Here is a 15,020-nt window from a genome sequence, read left to right on the forward strand (position 1 = left end):
GCTCATATCTCGAGTTTCTCGCATGTTGGGACACTCATATGGAATGCACCCATATGTATAGGTTTGACTCGGCACCCGTATGTATAGGTATGACTCGGCACCCGTATGTATAGGTATGACTCGGCACTCGTATGTGGAGGTATGACTCGGCACTCGTATGTGGAGGTATGACTCGGCACTCGTATGTAGAGGTATGACTCGGCACTCGTATATATAGGTGTGACTCGGCACTCGTATGTATAGGTATGACTCGGCACTCGTGTGTATAGGTATGACTCAGCACTCGTATGTATAGGTATGACTCGGCACTCGTATGTATTGGTATGACTCGGCACTCGTATGTAGAGGTATGACTCGGCACTCGTATGTGGAGGTATGACTCGGCACTCGTATATGGAGGTGTGACTCGGCACTCGTATGTATAGGTATGACTCGGCACTCGTATGTATAGGTATGACTCAGCACTCGTATGTATAGGTATGACTCGGCACTCGTATGTATTGGTATGACTCAGCACTCGTATGTAGAGGTATGACTCGGCACTCGTATGTGGAGGTATGACTCGGCACTCGTATGTGGAGGTATGACTCGGCACTCGTATGTAGAGGTATGACTCGGCACTCGTATATATAGGTGTGACTCGGCACTCGTATGTATAGGTATGACTCGGCACTCGTGTGTATAGGTATGACTCAGCACTCGTATGTATAGGTATGACTCGGCACTCGTATGTATTGGTATGACTCGGCACTCGTATGTAGAGGTATGACTCGGCACTCGTATGTGGAGGTATGACTCGGCACTCGTATATGGAGGTGTGACTCGGCACTCGTATGTATAGGTATGACTCGGCACTCGTATGTATAGGTATGACTCAGCACTCGTATGTATAGGTATGACTCGGCACTCGTATGTATTGGTATGACTCAGCACTCGTATGTAGAGGTATGACTCGGCACTCGTATGTGGAGGTATGACTCGGCACTCGTATATGGAGGTGTGACTCGGCACTCGTATGTATAGGTATGACTCGGCACTCGTATGTAGAGGTATGACTCGGTACTCGTATATATAGGTGTGACTCGACACTCGTATGTATAGGTATGACTCGGCACTCGTATGTATAGGTATGACTCGGCACTCGTATATATAGGTATGACTCGGCACTCGTATGTATAAGTATGACTCGGCACTCGTATGTATAAGTATGACTCGACACTTATATGTATAGGTATGACTCGGCACTCGTATATGTAGGTATGACTCGGCACTCGTATGTATAAGTATGACTCGACACTCGTATGTATAGGTATGACTCAGCACTCGTATGTATAGGTATGACTCGGCACTCGTATGCTGAGGTATGACTCGGCACCCGTATATGGAGGTATGACTGTATAATATAAAATTGACCTGTTTTACCACTCGTATGTATAGGTATGACTCGGCACTCGTATATATAGGTATGACTCGGCACTCGTATGTATAAGTATGACTCGACACTCGTATGTATAGGTATGACTCAGCACTCGTATGTATAGGTATGACTCGGCACTCGTATGCTGAGGTATGACTCGGCACCCATATATGGAGGTATGACTCGGCACCCGTATATGGAGGTATGACTGTATAATATAAAATTGACCTGTGTTACCACTCGTGCGTATGCACAGGAATGCCTTGGAACATTTATCAATTTTTCCACTTGGATATTGCTCCTGATTAAAACAATGTTCTCACACCTTATTTATCCTACATTGAGTTTCTTAAATGCATAAAACTTCCGTTGTCACACCTCTCTTAAAGCTCTCATATACAGACCTCATTATATTGTGAAACCTGCCCTTTAAAAGTACTAAAAGATATCCGAAGAATCTTGGAATTGATAAGCAGCAATGGCAGGTAGTGCTGCAGGCAATAATTGTAATCAGTAGTTTTTTCTGTTTCAATCTAGATCAGATGCCCTTGATATGATGTAGTATTTTTCATAGTGGTGTTGTGTGATATGACACCACATACCAAAACAATATATTGGCCCTGTGAGCTATCTATGTCGTTCAGTATCAAAACTTTGGATTTATGCTCTCTTGATGTGGATTATTGTGACGTTTCACCAAAAACATAAATACAAGGGCAATAATGGTGTCCAAATACATAAAAATTAGGAGTTGTCCTTCTCTCTAACTTTATTTAAGAAACTTTCATGAAACTTTTTTCTACCTGGGCGGTCTGTTTTTAGAGGATTCTCAAAGATAAAGGAAATCCGCGGGCTCGCAAATAGGTTTTCAGGAACTAGTGCTGTGCCGATATTGAGTCACGAAAACTGGCGATAACCGATGTTGGTTCTGCCAATTAAACAAGATATTTATCATCTTGACATGATATCGAGAACACCAATATACCCGATTACCGAGTCGACCTACAAAACGCCCCAAAATGATATCGTCCCACACAAAATCGACACCTATCATGCAATATCATTTTATTGTGCAGCACTAGTGTTGATGCTTCACTGCTAATTTCTGTGAAGTGTTGTTACATTGTCAGAGCGTCCACTCCAGTTTTTAGTGGTAGTTGCACTATAAAATTCGATGATAAAGTGTGATCATTAACTGCCCAAAGGAAGTACGACTTACAGCAGTAAAAGAAAACCCTACACAGCGATGATTTTATGGCGTTGCCACGATTAATGCTGTTTATATATAGGATGTTCCTCATGTTAAATATCAGAGTAAAAAGTACTTTCTGAATTTTACATTACTTAGCACATCATTGTCTTCACTATAAAGCGGTAACCGCTTGCAAGATTTCCATAGACACTATTGCGAAGGTTTCCTTCTAATTTTCAGTGTAAGTTACCATAAAACTTCTAATTGAACGCCATGGCGCTCCATTTTTCAACACTTCCTGTTTAGTTGTGGTCAATTGGAAGTGGCATTCAAATTGAGGATGGACGTTGCATTTTTCAAATGGCTTGGCAGAAATTGGGTCCTTTAACGGGAAAGCGAATCTCGCCTACATTTTGCCCTATCCTTCTGGTGGACTGATAATAGACCTTTTGGGTGCAATAAATCTGATAACTTACCTTTACCTTGTCAAAAATCGCTAAATAAGATATGTATTGGGAAGCCAAGAAATATCTCTACTTGGGTCAGTCGGTATTTATTGATTGCAATTAATCTGTGATACTATAGCCTGTGCCTTGCAATTTGTTAGAGCTAACAATTTTTTATTTCATTCTAAATTTGAAGGTATATTTTTATTTTATATCTATATTTAACAATGTTGAATAAAAGTTCTTTGCACCCATTGATGTTTGCAGCCAAAACTAGCTTTTTATGTGCATTAGAAATAGGAGTTATGACCATTGATCCATTGTAGGCCGCGTTAAGATAACCGCAAGGATGCCATTAACCAATATGCTATAAATATACAAATTTACAAGTTATATAACGATAATCGATCAAATGCTACAAATATATTCATGAACAAGTGACGTAACAAACCATACTTATATTACACGCGGAAACAAAAATTAACATTTCTAAAACAAAAATATTTACATCATTTGCTCGGATAGGTGCGTTCTGATTGTTGCTTTGGCTGGAACAAACTTCATTTGGTTGTCCAATACCTTCAACAATGTCTTATAGCACTGTATTTTTCAACCCTTTTATCAGGGTGGTGGTCAAATAAAGGTGACGTTCTATTAGAATTTATCAATGAATGCACTGATTGCGATTCACTTTCCTTAGAAGGTGGCATAAACAGTAGTTCCATGCTATCGGTAATCTATGTTAAGTTTGTGTCTGAAAGTGGCAGGCCAGCTTTTTTACATCAGTTGAAGTGATTTGCGTCAATTTGTAATAATTTTTCTCATTGCAAGAGTGTGTGTGAGCTGCGTCGTAACAATAGGAACTATGTATTTACAGGCTATTTGCACAGAGGCAGGTTTGCTGGCATTACGAGAGCGGAGAATGAAGGTTACTAGTGAGGACTTCAAGAAAGCAAAGGAAAATGTTCTCTACAGGAAACAAGAAGGGTCACCTGAAGGCCTCTATCTGTAATCATGACTCATGTGTTTACGATGTCTTTATATTGTTGATAAAAGAAATAAATTACATTGTACATGACCAGTAACTTAGCATTGGCTTGCTGTTAAAAAAAACTCGCACGCATACAAAGAAAAACCCAGTGTTGCTTGATGACTACTTTCGTCTACCCTTCGATTTCTTAATGATATGTTCTCTCGGTATTTCTTCAATCCTTTTTTTACGCTTATGCCCCCTCTCAGGCTCCCCAACGACATCCAAACTTTCCCATAATGCATCTTCTGTATCGCCAGGCAACTTTTCTGTTCCTTCTATGGTTAATTCGACTTCCTCCTTTACTAGTGTTTCTTCCGGCTTTGGGTCTTCCCAATCATGGACTAATAGTAACTTGTTGAGACGTGACTTCATGTAGAACTGCAACATGCCAGCATTCCATGTTGTATTATACTAATGAAGAGGCAAGGCCTTGAGTAAAATTAATTCTTATTGCAAGGGCATCTAACTTGTTAAAAACCTTGATTGAGCAACCTCTGCTATGTTATTATTATTATTTGCAAACACAAATCTCGTTAGAAATTGTTATTTTCCATGTACAGGACGAATTACCAAACATGTGAAAAAGTTGCTTACACCTCTGCTGTGTATAAACTGCCAAAGCATGATTTGTATGCTACCGAAATTCGGCAATGACGAAGTTCTCTGTAGAGCTTGAAACCGATGTACAGTAGATGCTCCTATAACGTAACTTACACATAACGTAAAGAATTTATGAAAGTTTTGGCTTTGTACTACGTAAAAGCTTCTACACAAGGGGGTCCTCCCATGTTTAGTGACGATTCTGGCGACCCGACGACAGGGGTATTTAAAAAGTGACAGACGAGACGACCATTTATTAATGTAGGTGACGATGATTGTGTAGGTAGGATTACTAAAGGTATGGCTACATGTAACAAATTTTTCGTTGGTACTGAGTTCTGGCCGAAATCACAAAAACGCAGAATTAATCGGTCGAAATTCACAGAATTATTTGAGCTGTGCATGCCCACCGAGTTCGTCAACGAAACGCTTTTAACAGATTAAACAAATTATTAGCGAGCACGACTCTAGCAGCTTTAGCAATTAGTATACAGTAATACTTCAACTTACGAGTGCTCCAACGTACGAGAAACTTAAGATACGAGCCAGCTTTCTAGCAAGTTTTAGCACTAACATACGAGCCATGTTTGAGATACGAGCACTTGAGTGAGTTGCCAAGTATGTCGGAGGTGTTTTATTAGAACAGCATCACTCTGTATTTTTCAACTGCTCAGGTTATACTGTTGTACCGTGTTTTTTTTGTGCACGATTTTCTGTGCAGAATTATGTGAATTAAAAGTACTGTGCGTAGACCGAAAGTTTGCCAGTAAAATGAAAGATAATACAAAGAAAAAGCAAATGATAACAGTCGATATTAAACGGAAAAGTATTGAAAAATATGCGAAATGTGTATGCGTGATTCAGATAGCTCGGCAATATGACAGAAATACATTCATAATTATCAAACAGAAGGATTATATTCAGGGCATTTAGTTCGCAAAAGGACTAGCCATAGTTTCTAAACGGTGCAGCGATCTTCACGACCGCTGATGGCATTGGACAAACAATTGGCCGGTGACAGCGTAACTGAAACGATGCAATGTGAAAAGGCCGGCGCTATCTATCCAAACTGTTTAATAGACATTCGGACAAGTTGGCTAGTGATCGTGTGTTAACCATTTGTGACGACACCTGTGTTCGTCCTAATCGCAACATGTTGCAAGGGCGACAAAGGCAAACGTCCTTAGATAGGTTTATCTTAAAACGGCCGGCTAGTCGTGAAAGCGAAAAAAAGGAAAGATTTCTCGCTAACCAGTGAGAAATTTCAAACTATGAGCGCCGAAGAAATTTTAATTACGTTTAGTTGAAAATGAAAGTTTGCTTTTAGGTTTGCTTCTAAGTTTGTCTTTTAACACTTTGATAAAATCTAAATTTATCAAAGTCAACTGTTGTAACGAAGGATAACTTATATCTCCCTCCCTGGCAAATGCGAGTGTTAACTGCTATTGTATGTATTTAATTTTACATTTTAATTAATCACATTTCCTTGCATTATTTTTTATTTGTTGCTTTTTGAAAGCATGTAGTACGTAAGGACAATAGCCAACATGTTCTTTCTGTTACAACATCTTGTTTTGAGTGTTTTATTTGCCTTTTTTTAGAGTATGGAAACCAATCAATATATATTTAATTGTTCTATATATAAATTAATTGCACCAACATGCGAGTAAATTGACATACGAGCTCAGTCTCGGAACGCATTAAGCTCGTAAGTTGAAGTATGACTGTAGTCCAAAATATGTATCGCGACACACAATAAAAGTACGGAAGCAATTTGACATAGAACACACGATGTAACTGTTTAAGTTGCGCTATTGTTGGTAAGTGAGCACGACTCTAGCAAATTTTAAAATTCATGTAGTCCGAGAACATAATTCAACACGGAAGAAAAATATTATGGAAATTCACCATAGTAAATACGATGCAACCGACTTGATTGCGCTAAAGATGGCAACATTTTCTACCACAAAACTTTTGCTGCTAAAAAGGAAATATAATTAAAATATAAACAATTTCTAACTATAGCGTCCAAACAATAAATACATACAATAACGCAATTTAAGCAGTTGCATCGTGTGTACTATGTCGAATTGCACTTATACTTTTATTGTGTGTCATTATACGTTTCTTGGACTATACTAGTTGCAAAAGCTGCTGGAATCGACCTCGCTAGCACGATTCTAGCAGCGCAGAATTCTGCGTGTTTCAATCATTTCGTGATTTCGGTTAAAACCAACGAAAAATTTGTTACGCGTAGCCGTACATTTACTAACTTATTATTTGTCCATAAATCAACACGTTCAACCGAAACTTCACTAGTTTTGGTTTGCAGCATCTGGCCCAGCATTTATAGACTGCCAGGTAATTAAAGTAAACAGCAATGAAATGCCACGACATTGACAGCAAATCCGTTTTCAAGTCTGTGACTGACAGTGATTATTAAAGACAACCTCGGTCTATTTTCAGTACAAGAAATGTAGCCCTAAAAGCCTGAGACGGCTGTCACTCTTCGCGGAGTAATCAGCAACGCTCCCAAACATTACTAATAAGTTTGTGAAGGTCGCTGGTTGAGCCATGCTTTTGGTTAGCAGAAGTTCAAACTGAGCAAGTTTCAGGTTTTTAACGCAACTTAGTGCCACCAGAATGGATATTTGTATTAAAATAACGAATGTGAAGAAAGAGGTTGTTTTGGTTACCAACTTGAAAAAGATGACAGTGATTTTAAAAGTGACGACAGTGATTTTGAAAGTGACGACAGTGATTTTAAGTGACTATTCTGACGACAACTTTGTGTGGTAGGACCCCCGCATAAAGTAGGAGTCAGTGCAAATTCTCCAATTTAGCTTGAATAACAAGAATCTAGTAGTGAGCCTTAAAATATCGCTTTCTCTATTGCCACACTTGGTAGAGAGAGAATGACGTTTGTCTCCATATACATATACTAGCTGTGCTGCCCGGCGTTGCCTGAGTATTCAAAATCAACTTATAAACAATGAGAAGTAATGAGAGTTGCCTGCCACTTGTTATTAGCCTGGCAGATTGCCAACGGAAAACTTTAGTGAGCTAACTAATGACAATCACTTATTTACGCAATCACCCTATGTGGTATGCAAAGCTGTTGGGTATGTGCTCCCATATAGCGACTTATATCGCACCCTAACAACCATTCTCTGTGGCCTATTGGGTAGGGTGTCGGGCTGCTGAATGGTAAGGTCTGAGATCAAATCATCTTCGGTATGGATTCTTTACTCCAAAATTTTAATAGCTACGCTAGGACACTTATTTCGCTAGTATTTAGTTTTGTGAGTAGCACACAGAGTAAAATTTTGCTGCAAATTAATTTCGCGGCTCTGGTGAATACGAAAATATAGTGATGCAAAAATAAATGCAGTGGAAAACACTGATTACATTACTCAGGTCCAGTTCGCTAATAAGAAAAAAAATTCAATTTGGGACTAGTTCGTATTTGTAAACCGCAGGTTGAAATGTGTGAGTGAGATCAATAATTCAATTTGATCACTTGCTGCCAAGTGTTTCTTGGACTATCAATGACGTCTAGATCAGAGCCATATAGCTTCACAGAGTCCCGCGACCAACAGAAGCGTATACGGGAGCTCGCTCGATTCCAAACAAACAGGCCACGCCTACTATTTTTATATGGTAACTTACAATGGAGAGGCCGCAACATTAATCAACAAAAACTACTCCCATTAGCAGTCACTTTAAAATTGATTGTATTATACACCATTTAAAAAAAGACAAAATTCCCTACAAGAAACTACAAATTATTTTTTTTGTAATAAAGTAAAGTAAATGCAAAAAGGGAGATGTTGAGAGCGAGGTAAGAATATTCCATTAGAGATCAGTATGTCGATCGGGTTTGTTTGGAATCAAGCGTTTTTGTTTCCGGTGTTTGTCGCGAGACTCTGTGAAACTATACGACACTGGTCTAGGTCCCTCCGGCAGTGAATTTCACATGTCTTTCACACTCAAGTCCCAAGAAGAAGAAAATAGATAACAACCAACTTCACAACCCAAACTGTATAACATGGTTGGGCCTGGTGAGGGTTGACATTGTTTTTGGTTGGTAATAAAATTTGTCACTACATTAATTAATATTCAATTTTATGACTTCACCTACCAGACTTTCATCTTCATCAGTTACAAATTCGGTAACTAAACTGATATCATCATCTTAATTCGCTTTGCCATGCTGCTCAGTCGGTGTATTAGCTATAATGAGTTTACAAGAAATTTCCCATTGATTCCAACCACACATTTTTATTATTTTTATTATTAACCAGCATTTTTATTATGACGATTCTATTGTGGATATCAATGAATAAAGCCATTTAACTTCGGTTTTCGCTCGTTCGTTCGTTATGATAGTTTAGTTCCGCTCATGAAATTTTCGCGAGAGCATGACTCCGCGAAAATGCGAAAGTTAGATGCCGCGAATACATAAGTGTCTTAGGGTATAGCTGGAATGACACACAGACCCATACACAATGTACTTTAAGAAATATATACAGGCAAACATCAATAACTCAAACCTCACGAGATCGAGCGAAAATGTTCAAGTTATCAAAGCACTGTCACAAGTCCATGTATTTATTAGTAGATGCATGTACATATACAAACTATATATAAATCAAAAGCATAGATGGCTTGCTGCAAATTAAAATGCTTCTCATGTAAAGTATAAAAATATTTTATCAGAAAGTATAGATATTTTTTTATCACTTGAGATTTGTTTGTTGTTTTAGGTGATGTGACTGCCAGAACGTTTTCAGATTAAAATTGGCAAAACTTGATCGCTGTTGAAACGGTCAGAAAAAAAGACATCTTTTTCTTTTGAGCGTTTTAACTGAGATCAATTTTGCCGATTTTTCTTTAAGTTTATCCTCGCTTTTCCTTGATTTCGAAGGGCCATCGCAAAGCAGATGTTTGGTAGAAATTGGGTCTTTGCAAACCTTTAGACAAGTCGTTAACGAAAATATTTTAGCAATGATGGTAATAATGATGTTTTTTAAATTTACTACAAGTTGATGTTTATCTCTATCAGTGCTCTCCAATCACTTTATTCAATAAAGTGACATAAAGTGATATACAATAAAGTGATATTCTAAAGCGATGACAACCGTCTCAGTAGCCGATGGTCAAAAAACTGTTTGAGTTAACTAAGTTAAGGTCGAGTTATCTAAAGCAATTTATCATTGTGTAGGAATGGACCAAACAAATCTGTTCGAGTTAACCATGTGTTCGAGCTATCCGAGTTTAGCAGTATATAGACAAGTACCCTGGCAGTCGAGTTCGCTGTGAGAGAAAGTCAGATGTATTGATAAAGCACAGAGAATCATCAGGAATCAAAAGAATTTCGCTGAACTTATGAGACAAAACGACATACACATAGCGTAATCTCTATTATATATACGTACAGCCGTGATCATAATAATGGGACCACCTGGTAATTTATTACCAGGTGGTCCCATAAATGAATAAATGAAAAGGATTATTACCACCTTAATGGTAATAATCCTTTTCATTTATGGCATAAAATCCCTTTCCCTATAATCTCAGATCATACATATTTAAAAAGCAAATTTTTTTAGACATTCTGTCTACTACCAAAGATGCACTCTAGTAATAAAATCTGTTTAATCCCATTATAATCCCATTCTGTTAAAACCAATTATATCTTATCAGGTCAGTCTAGGCTTATGGTGTCATACCAAATACTAGGATCTTAGAAATACTCTAAAGGAACTTAAAAACCAACACCCATTAACTTTAATAGAGCTATGTCCTAAAATAATATCAAATTAAGTTGCGTTTTCCACAAATTTAAACATTATTTGTTTTGGATTTCTGTACCCCTTCAGGCCGAAAATGCCATATTTTACCAAAATCAAACTAATAAAGCAAATATCAGTTAATTCTACATAATATTCTTATCCAGTACACTCTGAGCTTTCCATTGATGTGGATATTGTCATAATTCACATAATACCGACAGAACAATATATGAATTAATAACAAAGTGTTTATTTTAAGTGGTCCCATAAATACGATCACTGCAGTATATCTATTATATATAATAGAAATGATCACCGCAGTATATCTATTATATATAATAGAAATGATCACCACGGTGCATGTGTATAGAAGTTCCATGACATTCTGGTTCGCTGTGACACCATGGTGCAAGTGTATACAAGTTCCATGACATTCTAGTTTGCTGTGATACTGTTAAATGTGTTGACAAAACAGAGAGAACAAGTAGCTGCACAATTGCTCAGAAATACTTGAAAGCGATTGAACGGTGCAGGTGTTACAGCGCCGTTCTACTAATCTTAAACCATAACTGCCACGAACAACTTTTATCGTATTTACTAGGTAAATCAGACATGCTGATTCCGATTTTGTAATCAAAATAAAGATTAGGCCACTAACTTTCAGAGTAATAAAGGATTTTTTATAGCGTTTTAATATCGGTCTCGAAAACAACACGATCGGCATAACAAGCTCCGCCCATAAATACTTGACGTAACCTAGCTTTTTAGGAACAGAAGTTACGTAGAGATGTTTAGACCGATTTAGAATAATAGAGATGGGTGTTTTAAAATCTATTAATATTTAAATCCAGCTTTAAAAATAATATCAGTCTTTTCTGAAAGGTAGATAAGCTATTTAGCACTGCATATTTAAAAAGCGCGATAACAACGCTAGTTCGTGATAAAACCGCGCTTTTTGAGCTCATTTTTCTCGGCGTCCAGCCCATTTAAACGTCATGTAACAAGCTGCGAGCAATTTTAAATAGTTTATATCCTTTTCATAAAAAGCTGAAATTATTTTACAGGCTGGATTTAGATAATAATGGGTTTTAAGACACCCATCTCTATTATTCTAAATCGGACTAAACTTTCCTAACTTCCGTTTCTGAAAAAGCTAGGTTTCGTCACATATTTATGGGCGGAGCTTGTAATGCCGGTTGTGTTGTTTTCGAAACGGATATTGAAACGCTTTAAAAAAGCCTAAATGACTTTGAAGGTTAGTGGACTAATCTTTATTTTGAGTACAAAATCGGAATCAGCGTGTCTGATTTACCTAGTAAATACAATAAAAGTTGTTCGTGACAGTTATGGTTTAATGTCACGAGTTGGAGTATCATCAAAAGATATATTTTATTCTAATCTTGACCCCTAGAGACAGATAGATGACAGACAGATATGCACCGCTCTTTTTGGTAATGCCAAAAGAGTTAGTTTGGAAAGATCTTGAAACGTAAGCAATTTATATGTATTTTACGGCTTTTATATTATATGTAATTTACAGCTTTTATAACGTCAAATGGAAGTGGTGTTGAAATAGAGGCTAGCGTTGTATTTTTCAAATAGCTCGTCAGAACTTGGGAAGATAAATTTATACGTTTTACGGGCGAAGCAAATGTCACCTATATTTTGCATTCTCCTTCAGACGGAGCGACATTAACTCTTTTAGATACGAGAAATCTGCTAACTCACCTCCAACTTGTAGATCTCTAAACAAGTATGCGTTACGAAGCCAAAAAATATCCCTACCAATTGATATATGTTGCTCGCAATTAACCTGCGATGATATTATATATACGACTACTGTACGAGCCGACTACTGTATATGTATGTTGGCAATAATAAACCAAATGAAACTGCGGGCTTGAGTCAGGGTGACAAGTCGCAGATGATCAGACAAAGATGAAAATCAGTTATATGCTATTATTAAGAAATCTACTTAATATGATTACTTATTAATAGCAGAAATACATCTAGTACAACCTTCATGGCGACATTCAATTGTGAATAAAATTGAATAGAAACTGACTAAGGTGTTTGGTTGGTCTTATCAACCACTATTTTAGCTAGCACAACTAAAACTAACTAGTTTGACCTCTTTTAATATTTTCAGAGTTAATATTAGTGCAGCTAGAAAGATGAAAGTGATTGATATAAAACCTGGTTGAAACAATAGATTACTAAATAGATCAAAACTAGCCGATATATCTGTTTAGATAAGAACAGAACCGGCCAGTGAGTAAACATGAATTGCTATAGTTAACTTCAGGCTTTAGACGAGAAGAGTCGACTTATATTAAAACAACTTTTTAACCAGTATGTAAATTAGATGGTAACATGCATCTAGTGTACATTCGCTTGAAATCTGAGATATGTAAAATGACTCCAAATAAACTTCATGAAAAATAAAAATAAAAAACGAAAATAGGCATATAAATATTTGAATGTTAAGGTTAAAATTCTATAGCTTTATGAAAAGTTGAGAGCTGAACAAAAAATAATACAAAAATACAATGGAGCTAAATTAAATTTGTGCTTCCACATGTGTTAGCACAAAAAAACATGCAAATGCCATTGTCTCCCCAACATTTGTAAATACAAAACTAAGCTGTGTAAAAATAGCTCATGATGCGGCATATTCACCATGCTGATAAGTAAAAGACATTGACGCACCTTTTGTGTAAGCAGGCGTGACTGCATGTCATGTACTCTCACATATCTGTCCAAACCACAAGAGACCACAACAGGCAGTGTGGGATGGCATTGGATACTTCTAATGGCCCCAGCACCACCTTTGTATTTACCTAAGCATTTCATAGACCGCAGATCCATCAGCCCTTGCTCGCCGATAGTATTACCCACCATGACCTGCCTGTTTAATAGATAAACCCAAAGTAAGAATCCAGTTAAACTATATACAGTCATACTTCGACTTACGAGCTTAATGCGTTCCGAGACTGAGCTCGTGTGTCAATTTACTCGCATGTTGGTGCAATTTATTTATATATAGAACAAATATATATTAATTGGTTTCTATACTCTAAAAAATGCAAATAAAACACTCAAAACAAGATATTGTAACAGAAAAAACATGTTGGTTATTGTCCTAACTTACCACATGCTTTCAAAAAGCAACAAATAAAAAACCAATGCAAGGAAATGTGATTAATTAAAATGTAAAATTAAATACGTACAGAAGCAGCTAATGCTAGCATTTGCCAGGGAAGGAGATATAAGTGTTATTCTTCATTACAACAGTTGAATTTGATAAATTTGGATTTTATCAAAGTCTTAAAAAACAAACTTAAAAGCAAGCCTAAAAGCAAACTTTCATTTTTCGTAATTAAAATTTCTTCGGCGTTCAAAGATGGAAGTTTCTCGCTGGTTAGCTAATCTTTCCTTTGTTTCGCTTTCACGACTAGCCGGCTGCTTTAAGATAAACCTATCTAAGGACGTTTGCCTTTGTCGCCCTTACAACGTGTTGCGATTAGGACGAACACTGGTGTTGTCACAAAGGGTTAATGCACGACCACTAGCCAACTTGTCCGAAAGTCTATTTTTATAGATAGCACCGGCCTTTTCACATAGGCCTTTTCGCCTTTTAACCACCGGCTTTTTCACCTTTATTGAAACATCGTTTCAGTTACGCTGTCACCGGCCAATTGTTTATCTTTTATCCAATGCCTGAGCAGTCTCTCCATCAGCAGTCTGAAGATCGTTGCGTCGTTTAGAAACTATGGTTAGTCCTTTTGCAAACTAAATGCCCTGAATATAACCCTTCGGTTTGATAATTGTAGATGTATTTCTGTCACAGAGCTAGATCAATCACGCATACACATTTCGCATATTTTACAATATTTTTCCATTTAATATCAATTGTTATCATTTGTTTTTTCTTTCCATTATCTTTCATTTTACTGGCAAACTTTTGGTCTACGCACCGTACTTTTAATTCACATAATTCTGCACTGAAAATTGCGCACAGAAAACACGGTACAAAAGGATACCTGAGTAGTTGAAAAATACAGAGTGATGCTGTTCTCATAAAACACCTCCGGCATACTTTGCAACTGACTCACGTGCTCGTATCTCAAACATTGCTCGTATGTTAGTGCTAAAACTTGCTTAAAAGCTGGCTCGTATCTCAAGTTTCTCGTACGTTAGAGCACTCGTAAGTTGAAGTATTACTGTACAAAGTTGATTTATAGTATTTATATATTTTTCTTTAAAGTTTGTATGCGTTGCATGCCAAATCTCCATAAGTTGGGGAAAATATGAATTATGATTTCAGAAAGTGGGGTCAAGTCACAAATTATCAAAATTTAAATAGTTGCTCAGCAAAACAGAGGAAATTCTACAAATTTCATTGCAAAAAGGTTGTTTTTATGCCGGATAAAACTAATTTTATAGACAAAAGTTAACATATTGTAGGCCTGTAATATATATAATATAATTAATATATCAGTTATATATTGTAAAATCAGCTCAACGCGAATATGAG

The 15,020-nt window shown here is 37.1% G+C and overlaps 2 protein-coding genes across 3 annotated transcripts in view; one reads left to right on the plus strand and one right to left on the minus strand.

The window, feature by feature from the left end:
• LOC137401154 (26S proteasome regulatory subunit 4) overlaps positions 1-4,133 on the plus strand; it is a 44,404-nt gene extending 40,271 nt beyond the window's left edge. The window contains exon 10 of the mRNA XM_068087533.1: positions 3,933-4,133. Within this exon, the coding sequence (XP_067943634.1) occupies positions 3,933-4,067 (135 nt within the window). The 3' untranslated portion in view covers positions 4,068-4,133. The remainder of the gene's footprint in view (positions 1-3,932) is intronic.
• Positions 4,082-15,020, minus strand: part of LOC137401155 (WD repeat-containing protein 74-like) — a 38,223-nt gene continuing 27,284 nt past the window's right edge. For both annotated transcript variants that reach the window (XM_068087535.1, XM_068087534.1), the window contains 2 exons: positions 13,193-13,391; positions 4,082-4,466 (listed from right to left, as the gene is read on the minus strand). In XM_068087535.1, coding sequence (XP_067943636.1) covers positions 4,209-4,466; positions 13,193-13,391 — 457 coding nt within the window. In that variant the 3' untranslated portion in view covers positions 4,082-4,208. The remainder of the gene's footprint in view (positions 4,467-13,192; positions 13,392-15,020) is intronic.

This window comes from Watersipora subatra, chromosome 7, assembly GCF_963576615.1.
Source record: "Watersipora subatra chromosome 7, tzWatSuba1.1, whole genome shotgun sequence".
NCBI classification, from domain to species: Eukaryota; Metazoa; Bryozoa; class Gymnolaemata; order Cheilostomatida; family Watersiporidae; genus Watersipora; species Watersipora subatra.